At 46.1% G+C, this 20,283-nt stretch overlaps 1 protein-coding gene across 1 annotated transcript; it reads right to left on the minus strand.

Annotated features, from left to right (window-relative positions):
* Window positions 1–1,485: 1,485 nt before the first annotated feature.
* Window positions 1,486–17,519, minus strand: LOC121289205 (activator of basal transcription 1-like). Its single transcript, XM_041208404.1, is given in 4 exon segments — window positions 1,486–1,895; window positions 1,897–2,181; window positions 15,764–15,939; window positions 17,038–17,519. Coding segments are annotated over 4 exon segments (633 nt in total). The 5' UTR covers window positions 17,126–17,519; the 3' UTR covers window positions 1,486–1,811.
* Between the last annotated feature and the right edge of the window lie 2,764 nt (window positions 17,520–20,283).

Below are 20,283 nucleotides of genomic sequence, written 5' to 3' on the forward strand. Positions count from 1 at the left end.
GTTCTGATTCAGTACTGCCCGTTGACAGCTTCCCCTTTCCGTCCCCACCTCTCTCAGTTGACCACAATATCAAGGTTTTTATCTTTTGAATTCAGTTTTTACACCGACCACCTTTTGGCACCAGAGGGATCGTGTATGTCGTCTGGCCCTGACCAGGTTTTCTAAAAGGACACTGCAGTGCTCTTAGTTTCATTGCAGTGCACTGCTATAACCTCTCTGCGCTGATCCAGAACTTTTAAGAGACTCATGTTGTGACAAGGCTGCAGCTTTGGTGAACTGGTTTACATTTCTAGAAGACATTGAAGCCTTTGCTTCTTATCCAACACTTCACAATGAGTGCACTGTCGGAGGCAGTGGACATTGTGCATCACTCCACCAACATAAACTGTTAGCACTGGCTTCACTCTCTTTTATACATGCCACTTGTCTCTGTATAATGCAGATATCTCACTGTCCAACCATCCAGTCTGTCACTAGCTTATTTCAATCTTGCACATTACTTTACACACTGTTCAATTATTGCCAAAGATTTCAAATTGATCAGCTCCATTACTCCCACTCTCTGGCAGTGTCCGAATCTGGGCAGAGAGAGGACAGTGTGATGCTTCCTCAAGCCCCCAGACTTGCATTCCTTGTCCAGTACAGAGATTGGAGGAATTTTTGGAAGTGTGATCGAGTTACTATTTTATTTTTCATGTTTAGAGGATGATCTTCAGTTAATCTATCCCAGCGTGAGAAACATCACACATTCATCACCAAGTAAACCAGGTTCGTTTTTATGCTTTGGCAGGGTCAGTTAACCACTCTGAGGCAAGCACAGAGCAGGAAGAAGACTTCGGTCTTTCCTCCTGTTCGCAGCTCTGAACTAAACTGGGAGAGATTAACTAACAGAGTATAGGCTTGAGAGAGGGAGGGGCTTTGGGATCGGTACAGGGCTATGGGGAGACAATGGGATTAGTTTGGGATTGACACAGGCCTATGGAGAGACAGTGGGATTAGTTTGGGGTTGATACAGGGCTCTGGAGAGACAGTGGGATTAGTTTGGGGTTGACACAGGGCTATGGGGAGACAGTGGGATTAGTTTGGATTGACACAGGGCTATGGGGAGATAGTGGGATTAGTTTGGGATTGACACAGGGCTATGGGGGGAGATCATGGCAGCATAACAACTTTGAGATTGGTCTAACATTGAGGCAGCTTTGTGCTCCAAGGTTGTACACAGTGGGATGAACGTAGTGACCAGAGGAAAGGCTGTGTCCTACAATGATTACCCTACAGCAGATGCTGATGGGAAGTTGACTGCAAACATGAACGGGCAGCAGAGTTAGCACATCAGGTTTATTGCAGAGGAAAATCAACGTACAATGAAAACTTCTGCAAAACAGTCAGCTGAATAAACCCCTCCCTGGTAATGCCCTTCCCCATCCCCCCCAATCCTGGCCTCCCACCATCCCTCACTTACCCAGTGAACCGTTCTGATGCTGTTCCAGACACACCCCAGTGCTGCAGCGTTTCAAACCATAACTGGAGTTGCTGGGCATTTTCATACATCGGGCACAGAGCCAGGTTCCAGCTGCCCCCAGCGTGACTGCTCCTCAAGTGCCCAATGCTCCTGGACTTGCCATCCTTGCCCAGTCTGGTCCACAGTGGTCGTCGGCAAATGATTGGCGTCACATAGAACAGGCAGCATTCATTGCCAATGAGGTAGCCATCCCATACCAGCACTGCAGACCCTCCCCACAGCTTGAGAAAGAGCAGGCCATGACCCCCCAACCCACCTTGAGCTAGAGTCTACTCTCCCTGAGAAGGGCCTACTCCTGTGCCGTGATGGGGTTGAAGATCTTGGCAAGAAGTGTGATGTTGGACTGGGATTTCCTGTGGAATTCAGCTGCCTTCCCGAGCTACTGGGGCCTTGCTCCTGCGGCCAGCCTCCTTACTGGCCTGGATCTGCGCCTCGGTTGCCCGCTGCTGGAAGTACCAGCTCTTCTCCTGCCACTCTTGCCCCTTCTTCTTCTTCACCTCCTGCAGCTTCTCCAGACCTTTACTCTTCTCCACATTCTGGAGGAAGAAGTTGATCTCACGTTTGGCCTGGGAGACCTCAGCTCGCATCCTCTGTCAGCTAACCAGCTTCTCGTAGGCCAGGCATTCACTCAGGTGTGTCCACTTGAAACGGTGCAAGTACTGTCAGGAACAGAAAAACACACACTCAGGGACAGTGGGAGACATTCAAACCCAAAACTAAAGGAGCTCAATATCAGACTGTGGGACAAGAGAGAGGCTCTCTCTCCTGGAACTGTAATGAATGTTACAATATTGTACTGAATCTTGCTAGATAAATCACAGCGTTAACAAAGCTCACTGTCATTAATGTGCAAATCGGTGAGTTCAGGGGAGGAAGGGATATACTGGGAGTTGCAAATCTCCAAAACGTGCTCATTGATTTATGCTAAGCAACAGTTTGCTTCATACAGAGTCTTGGCCTTAGAAAAGATGCTGGCCAGCTCACCACTCCATAGAACAACTCCCTTTTAGACAGCATCTTTAACCCAGTGAAACATCCCGACGAACTTTCAACGAATACGTGACACTGAGCCACATAAATAACACTCGGACAAGTGACCAAAATCTTTGTCAAAGAGTTGGATTTGAAACTAAGGGAAAAGAGGCACAGGGGTTTAGGGAGAGAATTGCAGAACTCGGAGTCATCGTGAAGCTGGATGAGATTAGAGAGATAGGAAGCAGTGAGGTGATGGAGGGATTTGAAAACAGATGCAAATTTTAAAATCAAGACATTGGGAATTAGGAGGAATAGGGAGACTATGCAGGGTTACGGGGGGAATGGCACTAGGTGAGTGCTCATTCAGAGCTAGTGCAAACATGATGGGCTGAATCACCTCTATCTGCTCTGTAACAATTCTATGAAGACACCAGACCAGCAGAAACATAGGTCAGAGAGCACAGGGTGATGGATGAACAGGGCTCGCTGGAAGTCAGGATAAATGCGGTAGAATTTTGGACGGGTTTGAGTTAATGGTGGGGGGGCCAGTTGTGGGGCTGGTCAGGAGGGTACTGAAATACTCAAATCCAGAGGTAACAAAGGTTTGTGAAATGAAGATTACATAAGATTTACAGCACAGAGATAGGGAGGCAGTGGCGTAGAGGTAATGTCATTGGATTAGTAATCCAGAGGCATAGGATAATGGCTCTGGGGAACACAGGTTCAAATCCCACCGTGGTACTGGTGGAATTTAAATTCAATTAATAAATCTGGAATATAAAGCTAATCCTAAAAACAGTGACCATGAAATCATTGTCGACTGTTGTAAAAACCCATCTGGTTCACTACTGTCCTATAGGGAAGGAAATCTGCCATCCTTACCTGGTCTGGCCTATGTGTGACTCCAGACCCACATCAATGTGGTTGACTTTTAACTGCCCTCTGAAATTTCCTAACAAACCACTCATTTGAATGGAACCGGACGGACCACCCAACATCGGCCTAGGCACCGAAAACGCTTACCACAAACTCAGCCCTGTTGACCCTGTAAAATTCATCCTAATAACATCTGAGGGCTTGTGCCAAAATTAGGAGAGCTGCCCCACAGACTAGTCAGGCAACAGTCTGACATAGTCATCCTCATAGAACCATACCTTACAGATAATGTCCCCGATACCACCATCACCATCCCTGAGTACATCTGTCTCACTGGCAGGACAGGCCCAGCAGAGATGGCAGCACAGTGGTATACAGTAGGGAGGGAGTTGGCCTGGGAGTCCTCAACATTGACTCTGGACCCCATGAAGTCTCATGACATCAGGTCACATGGCCCTCCCTCAGCTGATGAATCAGTGCTCCTCCATGTTGAACATCACTTGGAGGAAGCACTGAGGGTGACAATGATACAGGGTGTACTCTGGGTGGGGGACTTCAACGTCCATCATTAAGCGTGGCTCAGTAGCACCACTACTGACTGAGTCCAAAAGGACATAGCTGCAAGACTGGGTCTGCAACAGATGGGAAGGAACCAAGAGGGAAAAACCTACTTAACCTCCTCTTCACCAATCTACTTGTCACGGATGCATCTGTCCAGGACAGTATCAGTAGGAGTGACCACTGCAAAGTCCTTGTGGAGACAAAGTCTCCATTGTGTTGTGTGGCACTACATGCTAAATGGCATAGATTTCAAAAAGATGTGACATCTAGCAAAACTGAGCACCCGTGAGATGCTGTGGGCCATTAGCAGCAGTAGAATTATATACAACCAAAATCTATTAACTCATGGCCCGGCACAGCCCCCACTCTACCATTACCATCAAGCCAGGGGATCAATCCTGGTTCAATGAAGAGTACAGGAGGGCATGCCAGGAGCAGAACCAGGCATACCTAAAAATGAGGTGAAAACCTGGTGAAGTTATAACACAGGACTACCTGTGTGCCAAACTGCGTAAGCAGCAAGTGATATACAGAGCTAAGCTATCCCACAACCAATGGATCAGATCTAAGCTCTGCAGTCCTGCCACATCCAGTCAGGCAATGGTGGTGGACAATTAAACAACTCACTGGGGGAGGAGGCTCCACAATTATCCCCATCCTCAATGATGGAGCAGCGCAGCACATCAGTGCAAAAGATAAGGCTGATGCATTTGCTAGAACCTTCAGCCAGAAGTACCATGTGGATGACCCATCTCAGCCTCCTCTGAAGGCCCTCAACATCACAGATGCCAGTCTTCAGCCAATTCGATTCACTCCATGTGATATCAAGAAACAGCTGAAGGCACTAGATATTTCAAAGGCTACGGGACCTGACAATATTCCGGCAATAGTAATGAAGACTTGTGCTCCAGAACTTGTCGCGCCCCTAGCCAAGCTGTTCCAGTACAGCTAAAACACTGGCATCTACCTGGCTATGTGGAAAATTGCCCAGGTATGTCCTGTACACAAAAAGCAGGACAAATCCAACCCGGTCAAATACTGCCCCATCAATCTACTCTCCATCATCAGTAAAGTAACGAAAGGGGTCATCAACAGTGCTATCAAGTGGCACTTGTTTAACAATAACCTGCTCGCTGATGCCCAGTTTGGGTTCCTCCAGGGTCAGCTCCTGACCTCATTACAGCCTTGATTCAAACATGGACAGAAGAGCTGAACTCCCGAGGTGAGGTGAGAGTAATTGCCCTTGACATCGAGGAGCCCTAGCAAAACTGGGGTCAATGAGAATCAGAGGGAAAACTCTGCTCTGCTTGGAATCATACCTAGCACAAAGGAAGATAGTTGAGGCTGTTGGAGGTCAGTCATCTCAGTCCCAGGACATCACTGCAGAAGTTCCTCAGGGTAGTGTCCTCGGCCCAACCATCTTCAGCTGCTTCATCAATGACCTTCCTTCCATCATAAGGTCGGAAGCAGGGATGTTCGCTGATGATTACACAATATTCAGCACCAGTCACAACTCCTCAGATACTGAAGCAGTCCATGTCCAAATTCAGCAAGACCTGGACAATATCCAGCCTTGGGCTGACAAGTGGCAAGTAACATTCGCGCCACACAAGTGCCAGGCAATAACGATCCAACAAGAGAAAATCTAACCATTGCCCTTTAACATTCAATGGCATTATCATCGCTTGAATACTCCGCTATCAACATCCTGGGGGTTACCCATTGACCAGAAACTGAACTGAACTAGCCATATAAATACTGTGGCTACAAGAGCAGGTCAGAGGCTAGGAATCGTGTGACGAGTAACTCACCCTCTGACTCCCCAAAGCCTGTCCACCATCTACAAGGCACAAGTCAGGAGTGTGATGGAATACTCCCCACTTGCCTGGATGAGTGCAGCTCCAACAACACTCAAGAAGCTCAACACCATCAGGAGAAAGCAGCCACTTAATTGGCATCCCATCCAAACATTCACTCCTTCCACCACCAACGCACAGTAGCAGCAGTGCTACAACATCTACAACATGCACTGCAGGAATTCACCAAGGCTCCTTCAACAGCACCTTCAAAACCAACAACCGTTACCATCTAGATGGACAAGGGCAGCAGATAGCTGGGAACACCACCACCTGGAAGTTCCCCTCCAAGTCACTCACCATCCTGACTTGGAAATATATTGTCGTTCCTTCACTGTCGCAGGGTCAAAATCCTGGAACTCCCTCCCGAACAGCACTGTGGGTGTACCTACACCATATGGACTGCAGTGGTTCAAGAAGGCAGCTCACCAGCACCTTCTCAAGGGCAATTCGGGATGGGCAATAAACGCTGGCCTAGTCACCGATACCTGCATCAGGTAAATGAACTTAAATGGTTAATACTGTGGCTACAAGAGGTCAGAGGCTGCGAATTCTGAGGCAAGTAACTCATCTCCTGACTCCCCAAAGACTGTCCACCATCTACAAGACAAGTCAGGAGTGTGATGGAATACTGTCCACTTGCCTGGATGAGTGTGACTCCAACAACACTCAAGAAGCTCTACACCATCCATGACAAAGCAGCCCGCTTGATTGGTACCCCATACACCACCTTAAATATTCACTCCTCCACCACCGATGCACAGTAGCAGCAGTGTATACCACCTACAAGATGCACTGCAAAAACTCACAAAGGCCCCTTAGACAGCACCTTCCAAACCCACGACCACTACCATCTAGAAGGATAAGGGCAGCAGACAAATGGGAACACCACCAACTGCAAGTTCCTATCCAAGTCACCCACTATCCTGACTTGGAAATATATCGCCGTTCCTTCACTGTCACGGGGTCAAAATCCTGGAACTTCCTTCCTAACTGCACTGTGGGTGTACCTACACCACATGGACTGCAGCGTTTCAAGAAGGCAGCTCACCACCACCTTCTCAAGGGCAACAAATGCTGGCCCAGACAACGAAGCCCACATCCCATGAATTAATAAATAAATAAATAAACTAGCCACTTCTTTTAAGACTCTAGGACGAAATCCATCAGGATTCGGGGACTTGCCAACCCATAGTTCCAACAATTTGCTAAGTACCACTGCCCTGGTGACTGTAGTCTTTCTTGAGTTCCTCCTTCCCTTCCACATCCTGATTTATAGTTATTTTTGGGATGTTACTTGTATCCTCTATAGTGAAGACCGATGCAAAATACCTGTTCAATTCAGTTGCTATCTCCTTATTTTCTATTATTAACTCCCCAGACTCGCTTTCTATAAAAGCAGCACATTGTTAACTCTTTTCTTTTCAAAATATCTATACTCTTACTGTTTTATATTTCTAGCTAGCTTTCTCTTGTAATCGAATTTTGCCCTTATTAAGCTTTCAGTCGTTCTTTGCTGTTTTTAGCAATATTCTACCTGCAACCCATTTTTGCGCATTATATGCTTTTTCTTTAAGTTTGATGCCATCTTTAATTTCTCTAGTTAACCACAGATGGTGGGTCCTGCCCTTGGAATTTTTCATTTTCATTAGAATGTACTTATTCTGTGTATTCTGAAATATCTCCTTAAATGTTTGCCACTGCATCTCTATTGACCTATCCCTTAACCTAAATTGCCAGTTCGCTTTAGCAAGCTCTGCTTTCATAATTGCCCTTATTTAAAGCAGCCCGCTTGATCGGCACCCCATCCACAAACATTCACTCCCTCCACCACTGACGCACAGTAGCAGCAGTGTATACCATCTACAAGACGCACTGCAGGAATTCACCAAGGCTCCTTAGACAGCACATTCCAAACCCATGACCACTACCATTTAGAACGACAAGGGCAGCAGATGGATGGGAACACCACCACCTGGAATTCCATCCAAGTCACTCACCATCCTGACTTGGAAATATATCACTGTTCCTTCACTGTTGCTGGGTCAAAATCCTGTAACTCCCTTCCTAACAGCACTGTGGGTGTATCTACACCACATGGACTGCAGCGGTTCAAGAAGGTAGCTTACCACCACCTTCTCAAGAGCAACAAGGGATGGGCAATAAATGCTGGCCCAGCCAATGAAGCCCACATCCCGCAACCTAATAAATAAAAAAAAACAGGTAATTTGACCAACCAGCCCAGGTTGATGTTTATGCTCCACTCATCTTAATCTATAATTCTAACCATCTATTCACCTCTGCCTCATTTATTTGTCTTGCTTCCCCTTAAAATGTATCGATGTAATTGGTTCAGCCACTCCCTGTAAGAGGGAGTTCCACGTTCTCACCGCTCTTTGGGTCGACAATGGGCTTCTCACCAAACTCCCGGAAAACTAAGGTCTTCTTCCAACCAGCTCCCACAGCACAACACCTCACCCCGTCGGTTAAGATCAAAGGTGAGAGCCTGGAAAATGAGGATCATTTTCTATATCTTCGGGGGGTGGGGGGGGGTCTCCTCTTAACTAAGGCAGATATAAATGATGAAATTCATCATCACCTTCAATGTCCTCCTGTAATTTGTTGCAGTTCTCCTCAGCATTGACTATTCCCACTCTCCCAATTTCATGTCATCCTCAAATTTAGACATTAACTATTTGGAGTTTGCAAACACCAAATGGTTAATGTAAATTGTGAACAGCAGTGATCCCAGCGCTGATACTTGTGGAACTCCATTTCCTACCTTCTGCCACTCTGAATAATGACCCTTTATTCCCACTCTCTGCTTCCTGTCTTGGAACAATCCATTCTGACACTTGTCCCCTGACTCCACATTCTCTGACCTTATTTATCAGTCTATTCTGGGGCACCTTACTGAAGGCCTTTTGAAAAATCATATAAATTACATCTTCTGCATTACCAGTGTCTACTCTCTCTGTTACCTCCTCTGAATATTCAATAAGGTAGACCAAGTAAGATATCCCTTTTGAAATCCATGCTGACACTTCATTATTATATTTCTCATTTCTAGATGATCTCCTATTTTCTCCTTCAGTAAGGATTCCATTATTTTCCTACCACCCACGTTAAGGTGACTGGCCCATAATTCCCTGGACATGTTCTGTCCCCCATTCTTAAATACAGGAATTCCGTTAGCTATCTGCTAGTCCTCTGGCACTACACCTTTCTCTGATCAATTGTTAAATGTGTGTGGTAATGCCTCTGTTATCTCTTCCCTAGATTATTTCAAAATACCTGAGTGCATCTATACAAACATTAGATTCAGTGTTTTGTGATTGGATTTTGTACTGAACTTGCATCTCAGTTTCTTGTGGGATTGTCAGTAACTTGAAGTTCCGTTTATCTATCACAAACTACGGGATATTGGCTTCGATATTTAAATTACTGATTTTTTTTTCCAAAAACAAATTAGGAAAGAAGCTCTGTGTGCTCTTACCTTTCAAAGTGTAATACAGTTTCTCAATTATTTTCAACTCAAAACAGTGTCTACTCTCTGTTATATTCAATAACTAAAGCTGCAATAGCTATGTAATCAGTATAGTGCTTTTCTGTCTCTTTCACATGGAGAGCCTGACGTTTTTAAAATAAACTTGCATTTATATAGCACCTTTTACCTAGTTAAAATATCCCAAGGTGCATCTTTCAGCCCCTCATCTACCATTCAATATTGGATGATGGCTGATCTGTGTCTTAACTCCACTTCCTTACCTAACAAAAATCTATTATTTCTTTACTTATTCTTCCATGGGATGTGGGCACCACTGGCAAGGCCAGCATTTATTGCCCATCCCCAATTGCCCTTGAACTGAGTGGCTTGTTAGACCATTTCAGAGGCAGTTAAGAGTCAACCACATTGCTGTGGGTCTGGAGTCACAAGTAGGCCAGACCAGGTAAGGACGGCAGGTTTCCTTCTCTAAAGGACGTTAATAAACCAGGTGGGTTTTTACAACAATCGATGATAGGTTCACGGTCACTGTCACTGAGACTAGCTTTATACTCCAGGTGTATTGATTGAATTGAAATTCCACCAGCTGCCTTTTCACCCTGCAGCCCCATTATCGTTCTGGTGAATCTGCACTGCACCCCTCCAAGACCCATATATCCTTCCTGAGGACTGATCTCAGTTCTCTAGATGGGACCTGTCCAGTACTCTGTACAGCTGTAACATAACTTCCAAACTCCTGCATTCCAGTCCTGAGATAAACAAAAATAGTCCATTAGCTCTTTAAGTTACTTTTTGTACCTGCCCACTAGCAGCTAATGCTGTCTGTGCTGGATCCCTAAATCACTCTCCTTTAGGTCTTTGTTATTCGTTCACAGATGCGGACATCACTGGCTAGGCCAGCATTTACTGCCAGTCCCTAATTGCCCTTGAGAAGGTAGCGGTGAGCTGCTTTCTTGAATTTCACTGAGTGGCTTGTTGCACCATTTCAGAGGGAAGTTGAGAATCAAACAAATTGCTTTATGTCTGGAGTCACATGTAGGCCAGGCCAGGTAAGGATGGCAAGTTCTTTTTCCTGAAGGTTATTAGTGAGCCAATATGGGATTTTACAACTGCGAGTAAGGGGTGTGCCGTTAGTGAGTGGAGACTTTGGCTTGAGTGAGACAGAAACAGAGTGAGTATATTTGGGAGTTTGGTTCAAGTGGAGATTCAGTGCATAGGGGGAAAGAGATGTTGTAGGTAAAGCTTACTGCAAGAAGTGTGAGTTAGAGTAGAGTGCTAGGAGTTGGGAATTAAGGGAGTTAGGGAAGGAAGGGAAAGAGATGCTCTGCTACTTTCTGCTTTCTAACTTTCTCAGCCTTCAGGAAGTGGTTGTACTCTGTTACAGGAGAAAAAGCTAGATATTTAGTGAGTATCTGGTAAGCGACTCGGATTTATTCTATTCCTAAGGCTCTAAATGGTCTAGCAACTGGTGGTAAGGTTAATAAAATATATAAAGACCAAAGTAAAATATAAATTGAATAAAATAATTAAATAGTTAAGTAGAACACATTAAGGATGTCAGGACAGGTGCTGTGTCACAGCTGCAGCATGTGGGAGCTCCTGGATGGCAGTCTGATCCAGGACAAACATGTCTGCAGTAAGTATTTAGAGTTTGAGCAGCTTCAGCTCAGAGTCTATGAGCTGGAGGCTGAACTACAGACACTATGACACATCAGGAGGGGGAAGTTACTTGGATTCATTGTACCAGGAGGCAGTCACATCTCTTAGGACAGGGTCATTTGATTTGGTCAGGGACATGAGAGTGTGACTGTGAGTGAGGCAGGTAAGGAGACTCAGAGGGCAGGATTGTGAGCCTCTTCAATTGTCCAAAAGGTTTGAGGTTTTTTCAGCTTGTTTGGAGAGAGTGGGGGCTGTAGGGTGGATGAGCAAACTGACCATGGCACCATAGTACAGGAAGCCATTCAAGCTGGGGGGAGGGTGTGGAGAGAAAAGGAATATAGTGATAGTAGGGGACAGTATAGTCAGAGGGATTGATACCATTCTCTAAAGCAAACAGCGTGATTCCAGACGGCTGTATTACCTACCTGGTGCCGGGGTGAGGGATATATGCTCGGGGCTGGAGAGGAACTTGCAGTGGGAGGGGGAAGATCCAGTCATCGTGGTCCATGTAGGTACCAACGACACAGGCAGGACAAAGAAGACAATATGAGAACCTAGGCACCAAATTAAGAAGCAGAACTTAAAAGGTCATAATCTCCGGATTATGACCTGAGCCATGTGCAAATTGGCATAGGACAAATCAGATTAGAGAAAGGAATGTGGGGCTCAAAGACTGGTGTGGGTGAAGTGGGTTCCCGCTCGTGGGGCACTGGTACCAGTACTGGGGAAAAATGGGATCTGTACCGTTGGGACGGTCTACACGGTTTATGCTGGGACCGGTGTTCTTGCGAGCTGCATAACTAGGGAAGTAGAGAGGATTTAAATTAAGTAGTGGGGGAATGGGGTCAAATTTGGGAAGATTTGGTAAATCAAAGAGCAGGGACAAGGCAAAAAACAAAGGCGTTACTACAGGAAATGAAAAACAGAGCGTGACAGGAGGGATAGAAAGTACAAATCTAACAGTAAATCAACAGAACAGACTAGAGGTTATAAATAGAATAAAATGATAAAACTAAAAGCTCTGTTTCTGAAAGCATGTAGCTTTCAAAACAAAACAGATGAAGTGAGAGCGCACATAGAATTAGATATTAACCATTTGATAGCCATTATGGAGACATGGCTGCAGGAGAACATGGATTGGGACCTGAATATTGAAGGGTACAGGATATTTAGGAAAGACAGGAAGAGAGGAAAAGGTAGAGGGGTGGCCCTATTAATTAGTGATGGTATTTGCACTATAGAGAGGGATGACCTAAGTTCCGGGAAACAGGATGTGGAAACAGTTTGGGTAGAGATGAGAAATGGTAAAGGCAAGTCGTCACTTGTGGGACTCATGTACAGGCCCCCTGACAGTAACCACATGACAGGATGGAGGATAAAGGGAGAAATAATGGGAGCTTGTCAGAAATGCACAGCGATAATCATGGGTGATTTTAATTTACATATAGGCTGGAAAAGTCAGATGGCAAAGGTAGCCTATATGGAGTGTTCATTGAATTTTGGGACAGTTTCTTCAAGATGTTCTGGAGCCAACCAGAGAGCAGGCTATACTAGACCTGGGATTGTGCAATGAGATGGGAGTAATTAATGATCTCATAGTGAAGGTGCCCCTAGGTAGCAGTGACCATAATATGATGGAATTTTACATTCAGTTTGAGGGAAAGAGCAGTAGGTCTGGGACTAAGTTTTAAAACATAAATAAGGGCAATTATGAGGGTATGAAAGCAGAGTTGGCTAAAGTGAATTGGTAAGTTAGGTTAAGGGATAGGTCAATAGAGATGCAGTGGCTAATATTTAAGGGGATATTTCAGAATACACAGAATAGATACATTCCAACGAGTAAGAAAAAGTCCAAGGGACTTTTACAGGTAGGAATTATACAGTAAATGGCAGAACCCTTAAGTGCATCGACGGGCAGAGGGATCTGGGTGTACAGGTCCACAGGTCACTGAAAGTGGCAACGCAGGTGGATAAGGTAGTCAGGAAGGCATATAGCATGCTTGCCTTCATCAGCAGGGGTATTGAGTATAAAAGCTGGGAAGTCATGCTGCAGCTATATAGAACCTTGGTTAGGCCACACTTGGAATATTGCATGCAATTCTGGTCGCCACATTACCAGAAGGATATGGAGGCGTTGGAGAGAGCGCAGAGGAGGTTTACCAGGATGCTGCCTGGTCTGGAGGTTAATAGCTATGAGGAGAGGTTGGAGAAACTCGGATTGTTCTCACTAGAGTGACGGAGATTGAGGGGCGACTTGATAGAAGTTTACAAAATTATGAGTGGCATGGACAGAGTAGATAGTCAGAAGCTTTTTCCCAGGGTGGAAGAGTCAATTACTAGGGGACGCAGATTTAAGGTGAGAGGAGAAAACTTTAGAGGAGATGTGTGGGGCAAGTTTTTTTACACAGAGGGTAGTGAGTGTCTGGAATTCGCTACCAGAGGAGGTGGTGGAAGCAGGTACAATAGTGGTGTTTAAGAGGCAGCTTGATAAATACGTGAATAGGATGTGAATAGAGAGATACGGATCCCGGAAGTGCAAAATGTTTTTGTTTGACAGGCAATATGATTGGCGCAGGCTTGGAGGGCCGAAGGGCCTGTTCCTGTGCTGTACTTTTCTTTATTCTTTGGTGAGATACACCATCTGTGGTTAACTAGAAAGGTTAAAGATAGTGTCAAACTTAAAAGAAAAAGTATATAATTGTATAAAGAGAGATGGAAGGTCAGAAGACTGGACAGAATAAGGAACAGCAAAGAAGGACTAAAAGACTAATAAGGAGGGAAAAATTAGAAAGCTAGCCAGAAATATAAAAACTGATAGTAAGAGTTACTATAAATAGCTTAAAAAGAAAAAAGAGTTAACAAAGTGAGCAATTGTCCTATAGAAAATGAGTCTGGAGAATTGATAATGGAAAAAATGGAGATGGCAGATGAACTGAACAGGTATTTCGCATCTGTTTTCACTATAGAGGATACAAGTAACATCCCAGAAGTAGCTATAAACCAGGAAATGGAAAAAGGGAAAGAAGTCAGGAAAATTACAGTCACCAGAGAAGTGGCACAGAGTAAACTGTTGGAGCCGAGGGCTGACAAGTGCCCTGGTCCTGATGGACTTCATCCTAGGGTCATAAAGTATCTAGTGAGATAGTTGATGCATTGGTTTGAATTTTCCAAAACTCCCTAGATTGGGGAAGGTCCCATTAGATTGGAGGATAGCAAATGTAACTCCATTATTCAAAAAGGGAGGGAGACAGAAAGTGGGAAACTACAGGCCAGTTAGCTTAACATCTGTCATAGGGAAAATGTTAGAAGCTACTATTAGAGAAGTTACAGCAAGGCACTTGGATAAGCTCAAGGTTGTCAGGCAGGGTCAGCATGGTTTTGTAAAAGGGAAATCGTGTTTAATGGAGTTCTTCGAGGAAGTAACATGTGCTGTGGATAAAGGGGATGTACTGTACTTAGATTTCCAGAAGGCATTTGATAAAGTGCCACATCAAAGGTTATTGCAGAAAATAAAAGTTCATGGTAGTGGGGGTAAAATATTGGCATGGATAGAAGATTGGTTGGCTAACAGGAAGCAGAAATTGGCATAAACGGGTCTTTTCAGGTTGGCAAGGTGTAACGAATGGTGTGCCACACAGAAAAGTGAAGGGACCACAACTGTTCACAATTTTTTTAATTACTTGGATGAAGGGATTGAAGGGATGGTTGCCAAATTTGCTGATGACTCAAAGATAGGTAGGAAAGTAAGTTGTGAAGAGGACATAAGGAGGTTACAAACAGATATGGATAGGTTAAGTGATTGGGAAAAGATCTGGCAGATGGAGCATACTATGGGAAAATGTGAAATTGTCTATTTTGGCAGGAAGAACAAAAGAGAGGCATATTATCTTAATGATAAGAGATTGCAGAGCTCTGAGGTAAAGAGGAATCTGGGTGTCCTAGTGCATGAATCACAAAAGACTAGTATGTAGGTACAGCAAATAATTAGGAAAGCTAATAGAATGTTACCATTTATTGCGAGGGGAATTGACTACAAAAGATTATGCTTCAGTTATGCTGAGCACTAGTGAGGCCACATTTGGAGTACTGTGTACAGTATTGGTCACCTTATTTAAGGAAGGATGCTTTGGAAGAAGTTCAGAGAAGGTTTATCAGACTAATACCTGGTTTGGGCGGGTTGACTTATGAAGAAAGGCTGGACAGACTAGCTTGTATCCACTGGAGCTTAGAAGAGTAATAGGCGGCTTGATTGAAACATATAAGATCCTGAGGGGTCTTGACAGGGGGGATGTGGAGAGGATGTTTCCTCTTGTGGGAGAATCTAGAACTAGTGGTCACTGTTTAAAAATAAGGGGTCACCCATTTAAAACACAGGTGAGGCGAAATTTTTTCACTCAGGGTCTAGTGTCTTTGGGACTCTTCCTGAAAAGGTAGTGGAAGCAGAATCTTTAAATATTTTTAAGGCAGAGGTGCATATATTCTTGGTAAGCAATGGGGGTGATAGGTTATGGGGGTAGGTGGGATGCAGGTGTCAGGTTACTATCAGATCAGTCATGATCTTATTCAATGGTGCAGCAGGCTCCAGGGGCTGAATGGCCTACTCCTGCTCCTTGTTCTTATGTATGTATGTTCGGTCCTTTCATCGTCACAATTACTGAGACTAGCTTATAATTCTGATTTGCTTAATTAACTGCATTTAAATTCCACATCTGCTGTGATGTCATCCCTCTGAACATCTGCATTAAAGTCCAGGAGCATAACCAATCTCTACCTTACTCCCATGTTGAAAATACTCTTGATAATGCTCACCTTTATGTTCCACAAGTCGTCATGGAAAAGGCTGCGCTTCCGAGTGCTGATCGGTGTGTTATGGAGACTTCTGGCCACACTTTTGGCTACAGCCTTGTCCTGGAACTCTACCCAGCCCTCGGTGAAGCCCCTCCCCCGTCTCCAGGCCTTTTTCTTCCCCCAGGACCCCTGTCCACCTGAAAACGAGAGGAAAGTCTATTACTTCATACTACACCCAGTCCTCGACTTCAGCTTTCATCCATTGCCGATAAAGAGCCATTCAAAAATAGAAAAGAAAGCAGACAGACCAAGACGGAGTACATGAATAGATGCATAGTCACAAATTGGTAAAGAGGGCTGGTGAGTTGCAGATGGAGATTATGACACAGAGGCAATAAAAGAGACCTGGATTAAGGGTAAGTTAATATTCCTGAATAGAAAGTATTGAAGAACCATGGGAAGGGAAAAGACAGGGGTGATCACAGATTAATGAAACATTCAAAACACTGGACCAGGAAAATGCTGTTAAACGATCAGATACAAACATTCCCCCCCACCCCCCGGTCTCTGTCTCTCCCATTACCCCCTTTTCTCTCTCTCATTCCTCTCTGGCACTCAATACCCTTCTTGCTCTGTCTCTCATTCCCCTCCTCTCGCTATCAAAACCCCCTCTCATTCCCCTCCTATCTCTCATAACCCCCTCCCCACTTTCTCTCTCTCTTTCATAACCCTCTCTTTCTCTTGTGCTCATTCCCCCCATCTCTTTCTCATTCCCTCCGTTGTTCCAAACTCTCTTTCATTCTCCCCCGCGTCGCTACTTTCCCTACATCTCTCTCACTCATCCCCCCTCTCTCATTCCCCCATCTCTCTCTCCCTCACCCTCATTCTCTCTCCCTCACCCTCACTCTCTCCCTCACCCTCACTCTCCCTCACTCTCTCCCCCTCACCCTCACTCTCTCTCCCTCACCCTCACTCTCTCCCTCACCCTCACTCTCCCTCACTCTCTCCCCCTCACCCTCACTCTCTCCCCCTCACCCTCACTCTCTCCCCCTCACCCTCACTCTCTCACTCTCTCCCTCACCCTCACTCTCTCCCTCACTCTCTCTCCCTCACCCTCTCTCCCTCACCCTCACTCTCTCCCTCACCCTCACTCTCTCTCCCTCACCCTCACCCTTACTCTCTCTCCCTCACCCTCACTCTCTCCCTCACCCTCACTCTCTCTCCCTCACCCTCACCCTTACTCTCTCTCCCTCACCCTCATTCTCTCTCCCTCACCCTCACTCTCTCTCCCTCACCATGATGATGATGATGCTGTTGATGTTGCTGCCGTTGGTCTGTTTCTTGGATGAAAACTCTCCCGACCTCCCCAAAAACCGACGTCATGTTCCGCAGATATTTGGGCCTCAGCCCCGGGGGGATGAAAGCGAAATAGAGAAGCTCGGGCACCGGGGCCTGGTCCCGGGGAGAGTCCGAACCCAGACCGGGCACCGGGGCCTGGGCCCGGGGAGAGTCCGAACCCAGACCGGGCACCGGGGCCTGGGCCCGGGGAGAGTCCGAACCCAGCCCGGGCACCGGGGCCTGGGCCCGGGGAGAGTCCGAATCCAGCCCGGGGACCGGAGCCTGGGCCCGGGGAGAGTCCGAATCCAGCCCGGGGCCTGTGGAGCATCGGACCGGAGACTAAACTCGGATTCATCAAAAATAAACCCCAGATGCTGAATAGAAATAAACTCCGGAACCTGAATACAAATAAACCCTGGATCCTGAAATGAGAGAAAACCCGCACCCTCAATAGAAATAAACCCCAGACCCGGAATAGACAGAGACCCCAGACCCTGAATAGACAGAGACCCCAGACCCTGAATAGAGAGAGACCTCAGACCCTCAATAGAAATAAACCCCAGACCCGGAATAGACAGAGACCCCAGACCCTGAATAGACAGAGACCCCAGACCCTGAATAGAGAGAGACCTCAGACCCTCAATAGAAATAAACCCCAGACCCGGAATAGACAGAGACCCCAGACCCTGAATAGACAGAGACCCCAGACCCTGAATAGAGAGAGACCTCAGACCCTCATAGAAATAAACCCCAGACCCGGAATAGACAGAGACCCCAGACCCTGAATAGACAGAGACCCCAGACCCTGAATAGAGAGAGACCTCAGACCCTCAATAGAAATAAACCCCAGACCCGGAATAGACAGAGACCCCAGACCCTGAATAGAGAGAGACCTCAGACCCTCAATAGAAATAAACCCCAGACCCGGAATAGACAGAGACCCCAGACCCTGAATAGAGAGAGACCTCAGACCCTCAATAGAAATAAACCCCAGACCCGGAATAGACAGAGACCCCAGACCCTGAATAGAGAGAGACCTCAGACCCTCAATAGAGAGAGACCTCAGACCCTCAATAGACAGAGACCCCAGACCCTGAATAGAGAGAGACCTCAGACCCTCAATAGAGAGAGACCTCAGACCCTCAATAGAGAGAGACCTCAGACCCTCAATAGAGATACACTCCAGACCCTCAATAGAGAGACACTCCAGACCCTCAATAGAGAGAGACCCCAGACCCTCAATAGAAAGTGAATCCAGACACTGAATAGAAATAAATCCCGGACCATGAATACAAATAAACCCTGGATCCTGAAAAGAGAGAAATCCTGGACCCTGAATAGACAGAGACCCCAGACCCTGAATAGAGAGAGACCTCAGACCCTCAATAGAGAGAGACCTCAGACCCTCAATAGACAGAGACCCCAGACCCTCAATAGAGAGAGACCTCAGACCCTCAATAGACAGAGACCCCAGACCCTGAATAGAGAGAGACCTCAGACCCTCAATAGAGAGAGACCTCAGACCCTCAATAGAGAGAGACCTCAGACCCTCAATAGAGAGAGACCTCAGACCCTCAATAGAGAGAGACCTCAGACCCTCAATAGAGATACACTCCAGACCCTCAATAGAGAGACACTCCAGACCCTCAATAGAGAGAGACCCCAGACCCTCAATAGAAAGTGAATCCAGACACTGAATAGAAATAAATCCCGGACCATGAATACAAATAAACCCTGGATCCTGAAAAGAGAGAAATCCTGGACCCTGAATAGAGAGAGACCTCAGACCCTCAATAGAGAGAGACCTCAGACCCTCAATAGAGAGAGACCTCAGACCCTCAATAGAGATACACTCCAGACCCTCAATAGAGAGAGACCCCAGACCCTCAATAGAGAGAGACCCCAGACCCTCAATAGTGAGAGACCCCAGACCCTCAATAGAGAGACACTCCAGACCCTCAATAGAGAGAGACCCCAGACCCTCAATAGAAAGTGAATCCAGACACTGAATAGAAATAAATCCCGGACCATGAATACAAATAAACCCTGGATCCTGAAAAGAGAGAAATCCTGGACCCTGAATAGTGAGAGAACCCGAACAGAGAGAGGCCCCAGACGTTGAACACAGGGAGAGACACCAGACCCTGAATAGAGAGAGACCCAGACACTGAATAGTGAGAGAGCCCTGACACTGAATAGAGATAGATCCCGGACCCTGAAGAGAGAGAGAGGCCCCAGAACCCGAATAGAGAGAGATGCTGGACCCTGAAAAGAGGTGGGCCTCAGAACCGGAACTGAGTGAGACCGAGGACCCTGAATCGAGCGAGACTGAGGACCCTGAATAGAGAGAGATCCAGACCCTGAATAGAAATAAAACCCAGGCCCTGAATTGAAATAAAACCCAGACCATGAATAAACAGAGACCCCTGGCCTTGAATAGTGAGAGACCCCAGACGCAGAATATCGAGAGACCCTGAATAGATATAAACCGTGGACCTTGATTATAGAGAGATCCCAGACCCTGAATAGAGAGACACTCCAGACACTGAATAGAGGGACACTCCAGACCCTCAATAGAGAGAGAATCCAGACACTGAATAGAAATAAACCCCAGACCATGAATAGAGAGAAACCCTGAACACTGAATTGATATAAATCCAGGACCATGAATACAAATAAACCCTGGATCCTGAAAAGAGAGAGACCCCTGATCCTGAATAGAGGGAAACCCCAGACCCTGAATAGAGAGAGACCCCAGACCCTGAATAGAGAGAGACCCCACACCCTGAATAGAGAGAGACCCCAGACACTGAATTGAGAGACACTCCAGAACCCTGAATAGAGAGAAACCCTAACCCTGAATAGAGAGAGACCACGAAACGTGAATAGAGAGAAAACACAGACCCTAAATAGAGCGAGACCCGGACCCTGAATAAAAATAACCCCTGGACCCTGAATAGAGAGAAAAACCAGACCCTAAATAGAGAGAGATGTGGAGCCTGAATATAAATAATTCCTGGACCTTGAATAGAGAGAGACCTCAGATCCTGAATCGGTCGAGACCGAGCACCCTGAATAGAGAGAAACCCCGGACCCCGAATAGAGGAACCATGGACACTGAGTAGAGAGAAACATTGGACCCTGAATATAGGGAGGTCCCAGACCCTGAATAGAGAGAGATCCCAGACCCTGAATAGAGAGAG

Source organism: Carcharodon carcharias, chromosome 16, assembly GCF_017639515.1.
Source record: "Carcharodon carcharias isolate sCarCar2 chromosome 16, sCarCar2.pri, whole genome shotgun sequence".
Taxonomy (NCBI): domain Eukaryota; kingdom Metazoa; phylum Chordata; class Chondrichthyes; order Lamniformes; family Lamnidae; genus Carcharodon; species Carcharodon carcharias.